Source organism: Heloderma suspectum, chromosome 13 (genome assembly GCF_057233095.1).
Source record: "Heloderma suspectum isolate Gila_16-S chromosome 13, 16-S_ref, whole genome shotgun sequence".
NCBI classification, from domain to species: Eukaryota; Metazoa; Chordata; class Lepidosauria; order Squamata; family Helodermatidae; genus Heloderma; species Heloderma suspectum.
The window spans coordinates 24,183,407-24,203,635 of NC_139470.1; the positions used below are offsets into that span (position 1 = coordinate 24,183,407).

At 44.7% G+C, this 20,229-nt stretch overlaps 1 protein-coding gene across 3 annotated transcripts in view; it reads right to left on the reverse strand.

Annotated features, from left to right (window-relative positions):
• TAOK3 (TAO kinase 3) overlaps window positions 1-20,229 on the reverse strand; it is a 143,448-nt gene that overhangs the window by 11,027 nt on the left and 112,192 nt on the right. For all 3 annotated transcript variants that reach the window (XM_084820464.1, XM_084820463.1, XM_084820466.1), the window contains exons 16-17: window positions 19,686-19,814; window positions 9,973-10,176 (exon numbers count right to left, since the gene is read on the reverse strand). In XM_084820464.1, the coding sequence (XP_084676590.1) occupies window positions 9,973-10,176; window positions 19,686-19,814 (333 nt within the window). The remainder of the gene's footprint in view (window positions 1-9,972; window positions 10,177-19,685; window positions 19,815-20,229) is intronic.

The window sequence follows — 20,229 nt, forward strand, 5'->3', positions numbered from 1 at the left end:
TATGCCTGAGATGGCTTTTCACAAATAACTTCGTGCTGATGATGTTCTTGCAAGCCCTCCTCAAACCCACTTTTTTGTGAAGGCTTTGGAACAACCTATTAGTTTTCTCCCTGTACAGCAGGGGAGAGGGAACTTTTTTTCCTGTTGGGGGCTGCATTTTCTCAGGGTAATGCCAAAGGCCCATGACAACTGTGGGTGGAGTCAGAAAGGGCAGTGGGCATAGCCTAGTGGGCAGGTTTGCACCACTGATAGATTATATAGCATTCTTGCACTCTCTTTCTGTGCCATCCCATTCCCCCTGTCCTCTGTGGCATTTCATCTCTGCAGGCTGCATGAAAGTAGATCGAGGGCCGCATGATCCCCACCCCTGCCCTGCTGAAACTAAGCCAAAGTATGTGCAACTGAACCATATGCATATTCTTCTCCTGTTTTCTCCAGCTCTATCTTCTTCCCCTGTTGAATCATACACTGCAAACTCCTTGTGGTAAGGACCTGTGTTTCTGTACGTAATAATAGAAATAATAACAATGGGGTAAAGCAGGGGTGGCCAACCTTTTTGCCTCTGAGGGGTATATTTTATGATGGACAGTGGGTCAGGGGCCCCACAGCTTGCAAATACACACACCTCTGCACTCATGTGTGCCTGCACGCGCACACACATTTCTTCTTCATCTCAGTGCAGAGAGATGAAGAGGTTTAAACCTCCCCTCCCAGTGAGGTGAGAGCATTTTGCACATCCACCCCGATCAGCTGGGGGTGGGGGTGCAACTGAAGTGGCAAATATAGTGCTCTTGCCTCTCCATACACTGACCTGGTTCAGACATAGTAAAAAAGCATGGTTTGTTGTTACAAGCATGAGCCTTGTGTTATGTGCTCCCCCTGCCCCACCCCCTTGATGTGTGTGAGGAGGCAAGTGAATACTTCCACTTTTGAATAAACAGCAGTTTCCCATTATGTCCAAACTCAGGAAACTGTGGTTTATTCTAACAATGGTTAGTTGAGCAAACCAGGATCTAAGGATGGATGGTTAAACAAGGATCAAACTTTTTGTTTGATATTGGTTTGTTAACCTACCACAGAATAAACCAGTTTCCAGAGTTTGGACTGGAACCAACAATAGGAAACTATTGTTGGTTCAAAAGCAAAAGTGGATGCTTTCAGTTTCCTCCTCTTTTGTGAGGAGGAGAGGGGGAGCATGTAAGTCCAAGGTTTGTGCTCATACTAACAAACCATGGTTTGTTGTTGCATCTGAACTGGGCCACTGAAATTGATACCACAAGGAGTCGTACTACAAAACAGAAAGCAGTCACCAGAGGACCTGCCTTGCTGGATCAGACCAAAGCCTAGCACAGGGGTGGGCAACCTGGTGCCCTCCTGATATGTTGGACTTCAACTCCCATAATCTCCGACTATTGGTTATGCTGGCTGGGGCTGATGGGAGTAGTGGTCCAAACATCTGGAAGCTGCCAGGTTGCCTATCCCTGGCCTAGCACTTGGTCTCTGGGATGCTAGCAACCCAGTTTGCTTATTTATTTAATGCATTTCAAGTCACTGCGAGGAAGCCCACAAGAAGGGCATTATGGAGATAGCCAAATGATTGTTCCCACCATGTGGTAAATATATAGCCTTTGAACACTGAGGTTTCATTCAGTTATCATGACTGAGGGTCACCAATACACCACCCCTCCTTGAATTTGTCAAATCCTCTGTCAAATCATTTAAGAAAATGACCATGTTGTGGAAATGAACTCCATACATTAACGCTTCTTTTAACCAATTTCAGAGGAAGATTCAGAGCTTAAATCTTATGAGAGGCAATGGGAAGAGGCACATTTTGGAAGGGCTGAAATGTTCCCATTTTGTTACATGTTTTTAAAGTTTCCAGGGGGGTAGCCGTGTTCATCTGCTGCAACCAAAATAAAGAAAAATCTTGTGGCACCATAAGGACTAACAAATGTATGATGGCAGACGTTTTGTGGACTGCAGTCCACTTCAGCAGATGTATGAAACCCACAGTTTCAGGTATAGATTAAGTCAGATGGTGGTGGTGGTGATTAGACAGTGAGGTCGAAGGGAAATTAAAAGCAGAAAGTACTGACAGTGAAAAACAAGTTCTTAACAGTGGCCTTTCACAAAACAGTTGTTCCTCATAACGCAAACACCTGGCACTGTGTAAACCCATTAACACATGTAGCGTGATAAAAACAACAACCCCTTTATCTTGATTCAAGCTTCTAGAGAAAGAACTGAACCTCTTGATGAATTGTAACTCTCATGATCTCTCATTCCAATCTCCCTTTGAAATTTCTTTGCTCTACAATGGTCACTTTAAGGTCAGTAACAGAGTCTCCTGGGAAGCTGAAGTGTTCTCCCACTGTATTTTATGTATTACCATTCTTATGTCAGGTTTTTGTCCATTTATTCTTTGCATAGAGACTGGTTTGTTTGTCCTACGTAAAATACTGAAGGGTGTTGCTGCAGATGATAGCATATATCACATTGGAATATGAGGAAGTGAATGAACTCCTGATGTTGTGAGTGACATTATTAGGTCCTGGAACAGTGTTTTCAGAGTAGGGACAGAGTTGGCATCTGGGTTTATTGAAGGTCTTGTCCCTTACTCTGTATCCTTATAATCTGGCTTGTTACTAGTCAGTTTTAGACTGGGGACTATCAGCAATGCCTTTCTGCATTCTATATAGGACAAAGAAACTTCAAAGGGAGATTAGAATGAGAGACTGCTGAGTTACAATTCATCAAGTGGTTCAATTCCATCTCCAGGGGCTTCAATTGGGATAAAGTATTTTAAAAGATCACAGAACATGTGTTAATTGGTTTATCCAGTACCAGGAAATTTGGGTTATCAGCATCAATTCTTTTGTGAATGGCCACTGTTAATAACAATGATTGTCATTGTTCTCTCTGCATATAATTTCCCTCTGACACTGTTTACAATCCCCCCCCCCCCCCGCCATGTATACTATTACATGAAACTTTGGATAACACCTCATGCATCTGTTGAAGTGGGCTGTAGTCTCTGAAAGATTATGCCATCATAAATATGTTGGTCTTTAAGGTGCCACAAGACTCTTTACTGCTTTTACATTTAAAGAGGGATTAGTTCTTCTCTTCTGGCTTCAACACACTATTTCACTGGAAACAGGAAAAGAGTTAAGGATTTGTTAAACCAAAATTACAGTCACCACAGGATTGGAAGGGCTAATGAGGGCAAACTGGAACATGCTTTGGAAGTCAGCAGAAGTTTATCTAGTCTGCAAAGTACAGATTCTTGAAGTCTCTTCAAACAGTATTTTTTCCCAACACAATCTGTGTGGTTTTGCTTCCGGATGCAGCTCCATGTATTGGAGATGAGAAACGTCCACCTTCCCATAGAGATCAGTCTCCATGTCAGAAATACTTAGTGTGTTAAAGCAGCCCCCAAACTTTAGCCTACTCCTCTGTTACCCTGAGGGTAGGATTCCCAGATAATAGAGATTTTCCAACAAAGTTTTATCTGCCATCTTCAGTACTGCCTCCCACACCCCATCCTATTTCCTCTGCATCATTCCTTGCCCAAACAATTGCCCATGGTTTGTTGTTGGGTTAACTCTTGGTTGTTCAACTCCTAAGCAACCCACAGCTCCAGGTTGTTGGAACCCAGGGCATTCCTGGGTGGTTGATTCAAAGCAGATGCAATGGGTATGTGGGAGGCAGTGTGCTCGCTTGCTGCCACTCAGCCCCAACAATTCCTGGGTTAAACAACCCAAGATTTTTTGTGATGTGAGAACGGTCTGTGAACTGTTTGTGGTTAACAAAATGATGGTTTGCTAGCACGGCTGGGTTCGCACATCATGACAACTCATAATTCAACAACCCATAGGTTAAATAAATCCCGAGTTAGCTTTATGTGTGAACCAAGTCTGTGTGTCAGAGAGATGACAAAATGAGCAAACAGCTACCATTTGAGTACATGGCATGCCATGTCATTTTTTAAAAAATGGAACAAAATAATACATTTTTCTAGAACTCATTTTTTTTCATGTTTAGGATTAATAAACAGGTGCATCCTCATTACTGCACAGCACCACCTACACTTTCAGAATTGAAGCCACTAGCAATAGAATGAAGTTCACTTCCCAAGACAGATAGCACCAAGCCAGCTAAATAGCTGAGTTAGTTGAAGTTAGCAAGTAAGTTGACGTCTCAGATGCAAATTCAACACTCACCATACATACTCAAACTGTGCATACTCAAGATGATCATCTCACACAAATCAGAAATGAAAATGGATTACATATCTTGATGCAACTCCCCACATAATGTTATTCTAGGTTTAGTGATGAACATGGGCGGACTATTGTCCTTTATACCCTTATACTCAGGATGGGAGCTTCCCACACTGTCAGTAAGGGTTAATGCATGCATGCTGGGCTTTTTGCTAAGTGTCTGAAGGATTTTGCACACATGATCTCAGTGAACCATGCAAAAACATGGTAAGCCAGATGTGGTTGCTTTCAGACAGAAAGCGCCTACACCAACTAGGGATCAAAAGGCATTGTGCAGGTATTCAATCTTTTCCTCTTTAATATATTTTTTTCTTGTAAGAAAAAAAGATGGAAATGGTGGTGGGAAAACATGGAAGGGTGACAAATGGACAACGATGTCATCTGGACCCCCTGTAAAATTCTGTGAATGAGATTGCACAATAAAAGCCTTGCCTGGAAGCACCCTGACAAGGAGTGGTTTGCCTCAGGCAACCCCAGGAAGTTCATGGCTGACCCGAGAACCTGAACTAGGGAATTCCACCACCTCCTAGCTCACACTCTGATGGCACAATCCTCTCATGTCGACTCAGAAGGAAGTCCCACTAAGTTCAACAGTGCTTGCACCCAGGTAAGTGTATATAGGATTGCAGATTTAAGCTTGGTCTACTCATACAGCAGAGGATTCTACCATTACAGGATGCTGGTGGGGGTGTCACATTTTTAATGCTCCCCTATGTAAAAACAAACAAACAAACAAACCAAGCAAGATAACAGCAACAATAACAAACTTCCTGCAAGTGAAGAATCAGCACAGACCAGACTAGAACCTCTATGATGTGTTTGCATGTGCGCGCGCATGCATGCATGCATGCACACATGTTTTTGTTAATTATTTGCAGGGAGATTTTTCTTAAACATGGGGGAACATTCAAAATGGCATCCTCCACCTGCAGACATAGCACAGTCCACTCAACCAACTTATTATGTTGAATGTATAGACTAGGCCTTAGCCCCTGCCATATACTAGCTGGGGCAGTGGCAGGCAGACTATGCAACGGTGAACGGCCATCACAGGAGAGCTTGGGGCAGATAAGTGAAGTAGGTTAGGAGCTAGTTGCACATTATATATACACCTGCAAGCAGACTGTCAAAAGCAGGTCAGGTTGTGAGCGCTGCTATTGTGAAATGTTAAAAAAAGAAATGGGTAACTATGGGTGAATACAGAGGACCCTTCACCAAGTAGTAACTTACTTACAGTGTGCATATGACCACTTGGTGAGCAGGTCATCTGTATGGACCTCGCAAGTGGTAAAGACAATCCTTTCTCTCCTGCTTCTCTGTGTCAGGATTCCTGCTGGAGATGGCAGGGAGGCAGTCCCAAACCTTCCACAGTTCCAAGGTTTGTGAAAACCCAAGTATGGCAACATAGGCAAGCAAGGACAAGGAGCCTGAAAGCTTAAGGACATGGTCCAGGTGAACTACAGCAGCATTCCCAATCCGGTACCCTCTAGATGCTTTGGATTACAACCACCATCAGCCCCAGCCAGCATGGCCAACAGTCAGGTATGATGGGAGTTGTATCTAAAACATCTAGGGTAAAATGAGGTTGGGGAAGTCTCGGCTAGAGAATTTATGAGAGAGCTTACACCCTCAAAAGGGTGTAAATTTGTAAAGCTACTTGGGATATTTTGAAAATATAAAATTGAGAAACTACTCTGCCCAGAGGCCCATGGTACTTAGATGCTGTGTGCAAATTGTGATTAGAGGAGGTTTTTGCATGTTGAACATATATGAACAAATGAGGTGGCCTTATACCCAGTCAGATCAGCGGTCTACCCTGCTCAGCATTGTTGACACTGACTAGCAGCAGCTATCCAGGGTTTCAGGCAGGGGTCTTTCCCAGCACTACCTGGAGATGCTGGGGACTGAATGTTGGAACCTTCTGCATGCGAAGCAGGTGCTCTGTCACTAGCTGGAAAGTTTCCTCTCTGAAACACAGACATGCAGAGTTGTTTTCCTTGTTAAGGGGCAAACGTGGACTTTATCTGCTCCTTCTTAGCTGATGTTCTCTTTTATCTCTTTTATCTTTTATATTCTTTTAAACTGTTGTGCATTTTATATCCTAACATTTTAATATGTGCCTGGGAGGACTATTGGGCAACTCAGGGGGTCGGAGAGGTGCCACCATAACTGTGGTCACGGGCAGGGGGAGGTATGGCGTTGGGAGATTAACAGGCCAGCTGAGGAGAAGAGGTTCTTCTCTCCCCTCTTCTGGTTCTTCCCCCAACCTGATGGTTCCTGGCAGCCTTACCAGTCTGCCCTCGGGTCTGGTGGTGCTGCTACTGAATGCCAGGTCGGCCCAAAATAAAATCTCCCTCATCCATGATTTGATTGTGGATGAGGGGGCTGACCTGGCATGTATTACTGAGACCTGGGTGGGGGAACTGGGAGGGGTCACTCTCTCCCAGCTGTGCCCTCCTGGGTACTCGGTGCAGCACCAACACCGACTTGAGGGTCGGGGAGGGGGGGTTGCCGTGGTCTATAGGAATTCAATCTCCCTCTCCAGGCTTCCTGCTCATTCGAGTGCAGATGTTGAGTGTTTGTACCTTGTCTTGGGTACCCGGGACAGATTAGGGATTCTGTTGGTGTACCACCCACCCCGCTGCCCATCAGACTCCCCGCCTGAGCTGACGGAGGTGGTCTCGGACTTGGTGTTGAGGACCCCTAGGATGATGGTCCTGGGGGATCTCAACTTCCATGCCGAGGCCGCTGTATCCGGGGCGGCTCGGGACTTCATGGCCGCCATGACAACCATGGGGCTGTCCCAACATGTCATCGGCCCAATGCATATAAAAGGACACACGCTTGATCTGGTTTTCTCGACTGGGCAGGAGGATGGTGATCTGAAAGTGGAGGAATTAACATCTGTCCCTTTGTCATGGTCAGATCACTTCCTGCTGAGGTTTAGACTCCTGGCGGCCTTCCCCCTCTGCAAGGGTGGGGGACCTATTGAAATAGTCCACCGCTGGAGATTAATGGATTCCAATGGATTCCAGAGGGCTCTGGGGGATTTTCCTGCTGGTATGGCTGGTGCTCCTGTCGAAGCCCAGGTCGCTCTGTGGAATGCAGAGATGACTCGGGCGGTTGACACGATCGCGCCCAAGCGCCCTCTCCCTCTGAGCAGAGCCCGGCCAACTCCTTGGTATACACCTGAGCGGAGGGCAATGAAGCAAGAGGGGAGACGGCTAGAATGCAGGTGGAGGAAAACTCGTGCTAAGTCTGACCAAACACAGGTAAGAGCCCACTATCAAGCCTACTCTGTGGCGGTGAGGGTGGCAAAGAGACAGTTCTTCTCCACCAGCATTGCATCTTCTCAGAGTTGTCTAGTGGAGCTTTTCCAAGTGGTTCGCAGCCTGTTACATTCTGGGCCAGGGAGAGAGACGGTGGAACCCTCGGTAGCACGCTGTGACAAGTTTGCACAGCACTTTGAGGATAAAGTCGCTCAGATTCGTCATGAATTGGACACCACCATTAATGCAGTTCCATTGGTAGAGGCGTTCAGAGCACCGTCTGGTCCAGTTTTATTGGATGAGTTTCAGTTACTGAGCCCTGAGGATGCGGACAAGGTGCTTGGCCAAGTCCGATGGACCACTTGTGTGCTTGACCCTTGCCCTTCATGGCTTATTAAATCAAACAAGGAGGGGTTGTCCGGCTGGGTCCAGGAGGTTGTAAATTCCTCCTTGAGAGAGGGAGTGGTGCCTGCCGCTTTAAAAGAGGCAGTAATTAGACCACTCCTGAAAAAGCCTAACCTGGACCCAGAGGATGTTAACAATTATAGGCCAGTGGCCAACATCCCCTTCCTGGACAAGGTGCTTGAACGGGTGGTTGTAGGACAGCTCCAGGCACTGTTGAATGAAACAGATTATCTAGATCCATTTCAATCAGGCTTCAGGCCTGGTTTTGGAACGGAAACTGCCTTGGTCGCCCTGTGGGATGACCTCTGCCGGGAGAGGGACGGGGGAGTGCGACCCTGTTGATTCTCCTGGACCTCTCAGCGGCTTTCGATACCATCGACCATGGTATTCTTCTGGATAGGTTGTCTGGGTTAGGAGTTGGAGGCACTGCACTACAGTGGTTCCGCTCCTACTTGGATGGCCGATTCCAGAAGGTGGTGCTGGGGGATTATTGCTCTGTGCCATGGCAATTGTGCACTGGGGTTCCACAGGGCTCTATTTTATCCCCTACGCTGTTTAACATCTACATGAAACCGCTGGGGGAGGTTATCCGGAGGTGTGGGCTGAGGTGCCATCAATATGCAGATGACACCCAGCTCTGCCTCTCTTTCTCATCAAATCCAGGTGAGGCAGTGGCTGTTCTGAATCAGGGCCTGGGCGCGGTAATGGACTGGATGAGGGCTAATAAACTGAAACTCAATCCAGACAAGACGGAGGTACTGTTAGTGGGTGGTTCGTCTGCCTGGCTAGGTGATATTCAACCTGTTCTGGAGGGGGTTGCACTCCCCCTGAAGGATCAGGTTCGTAGTTTGGGGGTGCTCTTGGATCCAGAACTGTCACTTGAGGCACAGGTGAACTCAGTGGCAAGGAGCACTTTTTATCAGCTTAGGCTGGTATACCAACTACGCCCTTATCTGGACAGAGATAGCCTAGCTACAGTGATCTGCTCTGATAACTTCTCGTCTGGATTACTGCAATGCGTTATACGTGGGGCTGCCTTTGAAAATGGTCCGGAAACTTCAGCTGGTCCAAAATAGGGCAGCAAGATTGTTAACAGGGACTGGCCTGCGAGCTCATATTACGCCAGTACTTTTCCAGCTGCACTGGCTGCCAGTCCATTTCCGGGCCCAATTCAAAGTGCTGGTGTTAACATTCAAAGCCCTTAATGGCTTGGGGCCAGGTTACCTGAAGGATCGCCTCCTCCCATATGTGCCTGCCCGGACCTTAAGATCATCATCAGCGGCCCTTCTCCGTGAGCCCCTGCCAAAGGACGTGAGGCGGGTGGCTACTAGGAGGAGGGCTTTTTCTGCTGTGGCACCCCGGCTCTGGAATGAGCTCCCTAGTGAGTTTCGCCTGGCACCTACATTGTATTCCTTTCGGCACCAGGTGAAGACCTTTTTATTTTCCCAGGCATTTTAGCATTTTAGATTTCTAAATTTTTATCTTTGCTGTTTTAAATCTGTATTTTAAACTCCTGCACTGCTGCTAGGTTTTATTGTGGTTGTATTGTTATATTGTGGTTTTAATGTTCTATATATTTTAAATTGTTTTATTGTGTGTTGTTTGGTTTTATTTTTGTGAACCGCCCAGAGAGCTTCGGCTATTGGGCGGTATAGAAATGAAATGAAATGAAATAAATAAATAAATAAATAAATTAAGGCCCCTTGTGGTGAATCATTCTGAGGAACCCAATTTGCTGCAGTCTTTACCCTTCAGTTATGGCACCCTTAGAATATAAAATAATAAAGTGAAATAATATTTATCCTGGTGCAGATACTACATCCTTGATTTCTGAATAGGCTTTGGAAAAATTCACCACTTGGCAGGAGAATACGGACAACAGGTTTATCAAATGGTTACACGCACACCAGGGTTAGTTACCAGATGGCAACAGCGATCTGTGCCCTCCCTAAGTTTTCCTTTGATATATGTGCCATGGGGATGGGGAGGAAGAGAAGACTAAGTGGTGGTACCTCCCGAATGTTCTGCTGCTCCAACTCGTGCCTCCTGATCATGGTTTTTCGCTTGAAGAAACGGCAGTTTTTGTCATAGTAGAGTCTCTGCTGGCTGAGAAGATGGGCCTCCTCTTCAGCCTGTGTGTGCTGCAGGTTCTCTTTGTGTTTGGATATCCTCTCTTGCTTCTCCTTCTTCGGTGTGCTGTGATCCTCGTTCATCTCCTGCATGCACAAAAAGGAAAGGCTGAGAACCAAAGCCATTGATTAAAAGTAGCCTGCTTTCATGACAGGGAGAAAACATGTAATGTCCCCCTGCTGCCATATGTATGAGCTTAAGAATAAACACAGGGCACTCCTTTGAATCCCCTTCCAAAAGGGTTTAAGCCCATTACCCCTCAAGGTGCCCCTGCTGGGAGCTAATCAGTTTATATGTAACATCAAGGGTCTCCAAAGAAGAGAGAGCGAAAATTACTTAAAGCTTAGAGAACAGGCTGCAACGAAAAGCTAGAAGCTGAAATTATTTAATTAATTTATTTCATTTCTATACTGCCCAATAGTCGAAACTCCAGTTCAAAAAAAATTAAAACCACAGAGTATAACATAAACCAATATAAAATATAAAAGCTTAAAACCACAGTACAACAATACAACCAGAATAAAACCTAGAGGCAATGCAGAAATTTAAAATACAGATTTAAAAAACCAGAGCTAAAAGATTAAGAAGCTAAAATGCTAAAATACTGGGAGAATAAAAAGGTCTTCACCTGGCGCCAGAAAGAGAACAACATAGGCGCCAGGCGAACCTCTCTAGGGAGCTCATTCCACAGCTGGGGTGCCACAGCAGAAAAAGCCCTCCTCTTAGTAGCCACCCACCTCACTTCCTTTGGCAGGGGCTCACGGAGAAGGGCCGCTGACGATGATCTTAAGGTCCGGGCAGGCACATATGGGAGGAGGCGATCCTTCAGATAACCTGGACCTAAGCTGTTTAGGGCTTTGAATGTTAATACCAGCACTTTGAATCGGGCCCGGAAATGGACTGGCAGCCAGTACAGCTGGAAAAGTACTGGTGTACTATGATTTTGTTGGCCAGTCCCTGTTAACAATCTTGCTGCCCTATTTTGGACCAGCTGAAGTTTCTGGACCATTTTCAAAGGCAGCCCCACATATAATGCATTGCAAAATTCTAGACGAGAGGTTATCAGAGCATGGATAACTGTAGCTAGGCTATCTCTGTCCAGATAACGGCATACTTGGTATTCCAGCCTAAGCTGATAAAAGGTGCTCCGTGCCACTGGGTTCACCTGTGCCTCAAGTGACAGTTCTGGATCCAAGAGCACCCCCAAACTAAGAACCTTATCATTTAGGGGGAGCGTAACCCCCTCCAGAACAGGTTAAACATCACTTAGCCGGGCAGATGAACCACCCACTAATGGTACCTCCACCTTGCTGGATTGAGTTTCAGTTAATGGCCCTCATCCATTCCATTACTGTGCCCAGGCACTGATTCAGAACAGCCACTGTCTCACCTGGGTTTGATGAAAAAGAGAGGTAGAGCTGGGTAACATCCGCATATTGATACCCACCTCCGCCCATACCTCCCCTAGCAGTTTCATGTAGATGTTGAACAGCATAGGGGATAAAATAGAGCCCTGTGGAACCCCATGGCATAACTGCCAAGGCACAGAGCAACAATCCCCTAGCACCACCTTCTGAAATCGGCCATTCAAGTAGGAGCGGAACCACTGCTTGAGTTGCAGCTTGAGATTGATAGGCATATGGTCAAGGAACACCCAATTACTTTGAATAAGTTCAAATCTCCAGGGCCAGATGAACTGCTTCCTAGAGTAATAAAGGAACTGGCAGAAGAACTCTCAGAACCACTGTCTATTATCTTTGAGCAATCATGGAGGACGGGTGAAGTGCCAGATGACTGGAGGAGGGCTAATGTTGTCCCTATCTTCAGAAAGGGCGAAACAGAGGAACCTGGGAACTACAGACCGGTCAGTCCGACATCAATCCCTGGGAAAATTCTGGAGCAGGTTATAAAGCAATCCATCTGTAAGCACCTTGAAAACAATGCAGTGATTACTTGAAGCCAACGTGGATTTGTCAAGAACAAATCCTGCCAGACTAATCTGATCTCATTTTTTGATCAGGTAACCTCCTTTGTGGACTGTGGGAATGCTGTGGACATAATATATCTCGACTTCAGCAAAGCTTTTGACAAGGTGCCCCATGATATCCTGATTAGCAAACTAGCTCGAAATGGGCTAGATTAAACAACTATCAGTGGATCTACAGTTGGCTACAGAACTGGACTCAAAGAGTGCTTATCAATGGTATTTTCTCAAACTGGGATAGTTAGTGGTACCACAGGGCTCAGTCCTGGGCCCAGTGCTCTTCAACATTTCTATTAATGACTTGGATGAGGAGTAGCAGGGAATGCTTATCAAATTTGCAGATGACACAAAATTGGGTGGGATAGCTAATACCCTGGAAGACAGAACAAAATTCAAAGTGATCTTGATAGGCTGGAGCACTGGGCTTAGGAATCTTTGACTTGAAAATGACCTTTCCTTCACCAAACTACAATTCCCAGAAGGAAGCCATGACAACTGAAGTGCTATAAAACTGATATATGTTTATAGTGCATCCTGATAATGACAAACAGGTTTTAGCCTCCCTCTGGCACATGAGGGCAAAAAGAGGCCTTGCTGAACATACTGCCTTTGGGTCTAAGCTTAGGCCAGAGAAGGGGGGAATGAACATACAAAGCAGGTCTAGAGACTTGCAATTTCACATGGGGGTGATTTCCAAAAGATCAACTGACCACCCAGAAATCAAGGCGGGGGGTGGGTGGGTGGTGGGGGTAGAGAAGCTATTCCATGGTGTGAGTTTTCCATCTCAAAAACAATGGTGCAAACCGGCCTTCGATGTCAGAGAACTAGAAAGCATCTTGAGTGGCCAATATACTAGCCAGAACTTTTAACAATTGAATTCTCCATTGCCTCCCCACAGCTCTTAGTACAAACACTTGAAAAGTGACATCTGGAGTGGCATGCCAAATGCATGTGGGAGTGGAAGCATGTTGGGTTGTGCAGGCAAGTTCTTTTCCTGCAGCTACCACATCTCCACAGGTTGTGTGAAGAGGCTGCTAAAAGTATGCCAAAGCCTCTGTACTTCTCTCATTAACAATTCTATTCATTTCTTTAAAATCCAGAAAGAATATAGGGGGCTGTCAGTAATCTTCCCCCACACACACAAAAACTAAGCTCTGCCCCAATACATTCCTGACCAAGCTCAGCTTCTCCTTGGCCAATGTACAGAAAAGCATGGATACGGCAAATCTCTCAGCTAAACAAGGCCACACCTTGATACACATGGAACTATGTAAGCCAGACAGGAAGGGGGGAAATCTCTTTTATCTGGTAGAACAAGAGGTGCCAAGCTGTTATTTCCCTCACCTGAACTAGGATACCAGCATTTCAATACACAACTATGGGAAATGCTAATCTTGTAGTGCTCACACTGCCTCTATCAGAAATTGACTGTATGGGAGCCCTAAAGGAGCTTGATGTACCAGTAGTAAAAACAGTATTTAGTATTTTACATACATTATCTCAGAAATCTGTCAAACAACCTTATAAGGTTTTATTATCCCCATATAGCCAGAAAGACAGTGGCTTGGCAAAGCCCACCTGGTGAATTCATGCTGAGGTGAGCTTAGCACTAGCGACTTCTTGTCTCAAAAGTGGAATTGGGAATGGTGGTTAGAGTGTTGGACTCACCACTGCAAATGACTCTTTTTACATGTTACAACTTTTCAAAACTTTTAATTTCTGAGCCAATGGGCCATAACCAAGAATCTAGTTCATGCATACGTATGTGTGTGTGTTCCTGTTTGACAGTCCTAATCTATTTTGGGAATTGTGAATAATTACTCTGCATTGGTAATTATCTTGCATTTCATAATTTGGAATGCAGGAATTATTTTGCATGTGCTTGTCTAAGACAAGCTGGTCATGGGACTAAAAAGTTGATCTCTGCTAAGTGTTTCTCGTGAAAACTTTCCCCGGTGTCTTTGTTTCATCAGCTGCAGAATAGTAAATGCATCTGGAGGCTGGATGATTGAGTTAGTTTTGAGTCTGCGCTGTAAATGCATTTTATAGCAAGTACCTAAAATAGACTCGTACAGCCAAGACACAAAGGAAGAAAGCAGCGCAGCTTGGGAAGTTAATGCAATTATCCTTAAAGCTCTTTAGCTGCAGGTATTTAGTGAAGCACATTTTTTAAAAAAGAAATAAGATGTTGTTTCAAAAAAATGTTTGTAGCAATTTCACAGCACAATGTCCTGATTCTATCTGGAAGATTATATAGTGGAAGAAGCTTAGAGGGTGTGCTGTTTGCAGCATTTCAGAAAACTTATTGGGAAAAGCAAGAGGGCAGAAGGCGATAATGTTTGTAGTAGGCTCAACCCAAGTTATAGAAAGGAATGGCCATCCAGTGACAGAGAGACCTGGTTTGAATACCTGGACTTAAAACAAAAATAAGTAGTGCTATTCCATATAGTTTGTTGGGGTGGGGGATGGGGAATCTGGGTTTGCCACTATATGTACACTTAACAGGGAGTTGCAGACAATCTTGGCTCTCTAATGAGTGCATCTATATGATAGATGTGTTTCCAAACATGTTTGACACATGACATTTCTACATGTTCCACTAAAACTCAATGTGCAGGAGCCCTTAATTGCCTAGCTCAGGGACAGCGAACAGTTCACAGATTGACTGACAAGGGCTCTGTGGAACTTTCTCCCTGCACTTATAGCCTCAACCTCTCTCTGTTGCCGAGGACAGATCCTTCTAATGTTCTCCCCACTGTGATGGATAAGTTGCATTTGGCAGCTGTATCTGTACCATTCTTCAATAGACTGGGGACTGCTTCGCAGGTCACCAAATCCATACAAAAAACTGCACAATTCCCAATTCAAAAATGTCTGTCTTCAGGGTCCCAGCACATATACATGGTACAATTTACAACGTATGTGCAAAATTTGCACTATTTCCATCTTAAAAGTGTCACGGAGAGTGTTGGGAGATGGAGAACTTCCAAAGCCAAATAAGGATTGATTTATTTTTTAATAAAGGAAGCAAGTAAGGGATACATTCTCAAAGAGTAGATGGGATATTTCTCGCACGCAATCAGGGACATTTATAAGGGATGTGTGGGAAGATTATATTTAAAGTTTCAGCTAGTCGGAAGTTGCAGCTAATGCAAAATGCAGCAGCTAGACTGCTGACTGAAACATCTTATAAAAATCATATAACACCACTTCAAAGGGATTGCACTGGCTGCCAATACGCTTCCAGTCAGAATTCAAAGTTTTGGTGATGACATTTAAAGCCCTAAATGGCTTGGGACCTTGATATTTGAAGGAGCGCCTCTCCCTATATATGCCTGCCCGAGGACTGAGATCGGTTGGAGGGGCCCTCCTCTGCATACCACCAGTGCGAGACATACACTATGGTGGGACGTGGGAGAGGGCTTTTTCTGCTGTGGCACCCTGGTTGTGGAACGCCATCCCCTTGGAGGCCCGACTGGCACAGACATTGGTCTTGTTTCAGTGCCAAGTAAAACCATGGCTTCTTACCAAAGCCTTTGAGGGCTAAATGCATTCCCTAAAGTAGCACACTGTTTTGACTGTTATTGTTTTAGATTTTAATTGGCATTAGCTTGTTCATGGTTTAATATGTTTTTAGCTGTTTATTTGTTGCTTTATACTGTTTAAATTTATTTTATCTGTACGCCGCCCTGAGATCTTAATGATATAGGACAGGATACAAATGTTTTAAATAAAAGAATAAAAAGGGAAATAATTTAGATCATAATGGGGGAGGGGCTTTGGGTGTGCATCATGGTTAATCTGGCCATGGGAGTTCCTTCTATGGATGTGAAGGAATACCAAAAGGTCATTCAAAGGTCACCATTACACAGACTTTGCTTTAACTGGGTACTCAAGTCAGACTGAATTATATCTGGCAATGCTTCAAGGATATGGGATAATTAAAACATCAGAGGAACTTCTGTACGTCCATAAATTCAAGCCTACCAGAAGCGTATTCTGGACAGGGAGCATGCAAGGGCCTCAGGCATCCTGTTGTGAAGGTTGACATTCTGGGTGGGAGGTATATCGACACATCACTGTAGGGTAAAGTGCTCCTTTTTCTAATCAAAACTGCCCTCGCTAAGGACAAGCTTTTCATGTAGTGGCAAGCCCAAATCACTGCACAGTGGAGGGTGTATTGGGGATGGTAAGCTTTAGCATAGCAACCTGTACCTTTTCTAGAGCCAGAATTTGCATTCATCCCAGTCTTCAACATGGGACCTGCTATTATTTTTTTGCCCTGCTCTCTCTCGCTTTCAGCTGTTTCCATCCTCATGTAGCCTAGTCAGGATTTTTGCTGTAGCTGCTGATGTACATATCGAAATCAGATTGATTATGTCCTATGCAGCCAAAGATGGAGAAGCTCTATACAGTCAGTAAAAACAAGACCTGGAGCTGACTGTGGCTCAGATCATGAGCTTCTTGTTGCAAAATTTCGGCTTAAATTGAAGAACGTAGGGAAAACCACTAAACCATTCAGGTATGACCTAAATCATATCCCTTATGAATATACAGTGGAGGTGAGGAATAGATTTCAGGGATTTGACCTGATAGACAGAGTGCCTGAGGAACTATGGACGGAGGTCCGTAACATTGTTCAGGAGGCAGCAACGAAATCCATCCCAAAGAAAAAGAAATGCAAGAAAGCCAAGTGGCTGTCTGATGAGGCTTTACAAGTAGCTGAGGAAAGAAGGGAAGCGAAAAGCAAGGGAGAAAGGGGAAGATATATCCAACTGAATGCAGAGTTCCAGAGAATAGAAAGGAGAGACAAGAAGGCCTTCTTAAATGAACAATGCAAAGAAATCGAGGAAAACAACAGAATGGGAAAGACTAGAGATCTCTTCAAAAAAATCGGAGATCTCAAGGGAACGTTTTGTGCAAAGACGGGCATGATAAAGGACAAAGAAGGCAGGGACCTAACAGAAGCAGATGAGATTAAGAAGAGGTGGAAAGACTACACAGAAGAACTATACAGGAAAGATCTGAATGTCCCTGATAGCCATGAGAGTGCGGTCACTGAACTTGAGCTGGACATCCTTGAGAGTGAAGTCAAGTGGGCCTTAGGAAGCATTAGTAACAACAAAGCTAGCAGAGATGACAGTATTCCAGCTGAGCTATTTAAAATCCTAAAAGATGATGCTGTTAAAGTGCTGCATTCAATATGCCAACAAATTTGGAACATCAACAATGGCCGCAAGACTGGAAAAGGTTAGTTTACATTCCAATTCCAAAGAAGGGCAACGCCAAAGAGTGTTCAAACTACCGCACAATTGCGCTCATTTCACATGCCAGCAAGGTGATGCTCAAAATCCTACAAGCTAGGCTTCAGCACTATGCGAACCGAGAACTACCGGAAGTACAAGCGGGGTTTCGAAGAGGCAGAGGAACTAGAGATCAAATCGCCAACATTCGTTGCATCATGGAGAAAGCAAGAGAATTCCAGAAAAACATCTATTTCTGCTTCATTGACTACGCTAAAGCCTTTGATTGTGTGGATCACAACAAACTGTGGCAAATTCTGAAAGTGATGGGAGTACCAGACCACCTTACCTGTCTCCTGAGAAACCTGTACGAGGGTCAAGAAGCAACAGTAAGAACTAGACATGGAACAACCGAGTGGTTCAAAATTGGGAAAGGAGTACGACAAGGCTGCATATTGTCACCCTGCTTATTTAACTTATATGCAGAGTACATCATGAGAAACGCCGGGTTGGATGAATCACAGGTCGGAATTAAGATTGCTGGGAGAATTATCAACAACCTCCGATATGCAGACGATACCACCCTAATGGCAGAAAGCGAAGAGGATCTAAAGAGCCTCTTGTTGAGGGTGAAAGAAGAGAGTGCAAAAGCTGGTTTGAAACTCAACATTAAAAGAACGAAGATCATGGCATCTGGCCCCATCACTTCCTGGCATATAGAAGGGGAAGAAATGGAAGCTGTGACAGATTTTACTTTCTTGGGCTCCAAGATCACCACAGATGGTGACTGTAGCCATGAAATTAAAAGACGCTTGCTCCTTGGGAGGAAAGCTATGGCAAACCTAGACAGCATAGTAAGAAGCAGAGACATCACCTTGCCGACAAAGGTCCGTCTAATCAAAGCTATGGTTTTCCCAGTAGTAATGTATGGCTGTGAGAGCTGGACTATAAGGAAGGCTGAGCGCCGAAGAATGGATGCTTTCGAACTGTGGTGCTGGAGAAGACTCTTACGAGTCCCCTGGACTGCAAGGAGGTCCATCCTAAAGGAAATCAACCCTGACTGCTCATTGGAAGGACAGATACTGAAGCTGAAGCTCAAATATTTTGGCGAAGAGAAAACTCTCTGGAAAAGACCCTGATGCTGGGAAAGACTGAAGGCAAAAGGAGAAGGGGACGGCAGAGGATGAGATGGCTAGATAGCATCACCGATGCAATGAATATGAACTTGAGCACGCTCCGGGAGAGTGCGCAGGACAGGAAGGCCTGGCGTGCTAAGGTCCATGGGGTCACGAAGAGTCGGACACAACTGAACGACTGAACAACAACAACAAGCTGATGTACAAGCATCCAGAGGTAGCCATCTTAGATTTTTCCACCACCAACACTGTGTATTTTTTTTTTTTTAAATATATCCCTGCTTCTTCCCAGGCTAACTGATTTCCCTCTTAAAGCAAGTTGTTTGTCCTCATGGATACTAAGATATGAAATTATTTGGACAATGCTCAGTGAATCCCCAAAGGGGATTTCTTGAAGCTGGGAACAGTGCCCTGTATAGCTCCTAGTACCTCTCAATTAGTGGTAGAAGTAAAAATAAGAGACATTCTGCATATCTGCTTAATTTGTGTACCCCCATACAGGTTGCAGAATTCAGCTTTTTTGTCGCAGAAATCAAATTACCTTGATATATGGCATTTTGATTCCCCCAGCCTTGCAAGGTATGGAGTATATAAAGCCCTGCCTTTGAGCCACCACCCATGCATGAAGTTCACACCTCAAGGGCATTGAAGATCGCACCTCAAGTACACACCACCCATGCATGAAGTTCGCACCTCAACAGCAAAAATAGAGCTGTTGTGTATTTATGAAATTGTCTTTCCCTCTGGATTCACCTAAGCCTATTTCAGAAGCAGTGAAACCCTTTCCTCTGACAGGGGTGGGCAACTGGTGGCCCTCCAGATGTTTTGGCCTACAACTCCCATCAGCCCTAGCCAGCATAGTCAATAGTGAAGGATGATGGGAGTTGTAAGCCAAAACATCTGGAGGACCACATGTTGCCTACTGGTGCTCTATGAGGAGGCATTGGTGGCTTGGCTTAAGTAGGATGGGTTTTGTAAAATTTATGGTATTTTAACTTTTCTTTATTTAATTTAATATACTATCCAGCCTAAGCGTTTCGGAGAGATCAGCATATAAGTTCAAACGAGAAAACAAACAAACAATCAGACTATGGGGAAGCTTACCAATGAAGTCCTGCTCTATGATATTATAACTAAAACAACTGAAATGGTCTCAGATTCATTCACAGCATTACTACCCTGGATACACTTTGGCCTTCACCCAGAATAAAATCAGGAGGAATTTTGCTTGCCTCTTTAATCTTTTCTTTGCAAATCTTGTATTGCTTCTTCTGACTTTCTAAGAAATTGGTCAGATCTCTTTTCTGCTGAGCCAAAATCTGCTGCTGGAATTTCTTCTCATCTGCCGCCGCTGCCTTTGTCTGAAAGGAAACAAACAAACAAACAAACAAAATAAAAAATGGAAACATTGTTAAAATGTTACCATCATTTTCAATGGTGCCTTCTTCTGCTTTCATACCCTTTGTGCTGCTATATGCCTGACACCGTGCCTCCCTAAATATGCAGCCTTTCTACTCTCAGAACTCCTCTACTCCTGATCACGGAACTGGGATCGACTCTATGCTGCAAATTGGACCATACAGTGCCTCCCACAACTCTCACTGCTCTCTCACCATGCTCCCAAGCAGTTGTCACATACAGAGTCAGACCATTAATTAATCTATCCTCGTCCTACTTACGCTGATTACAGCAGCATTACAAGATCTGACACTTACCACTTGAGATGCTTTAACTCAGGGGTGTGGAAGCACCGACTCTCAATGTATTGTTGTAGTC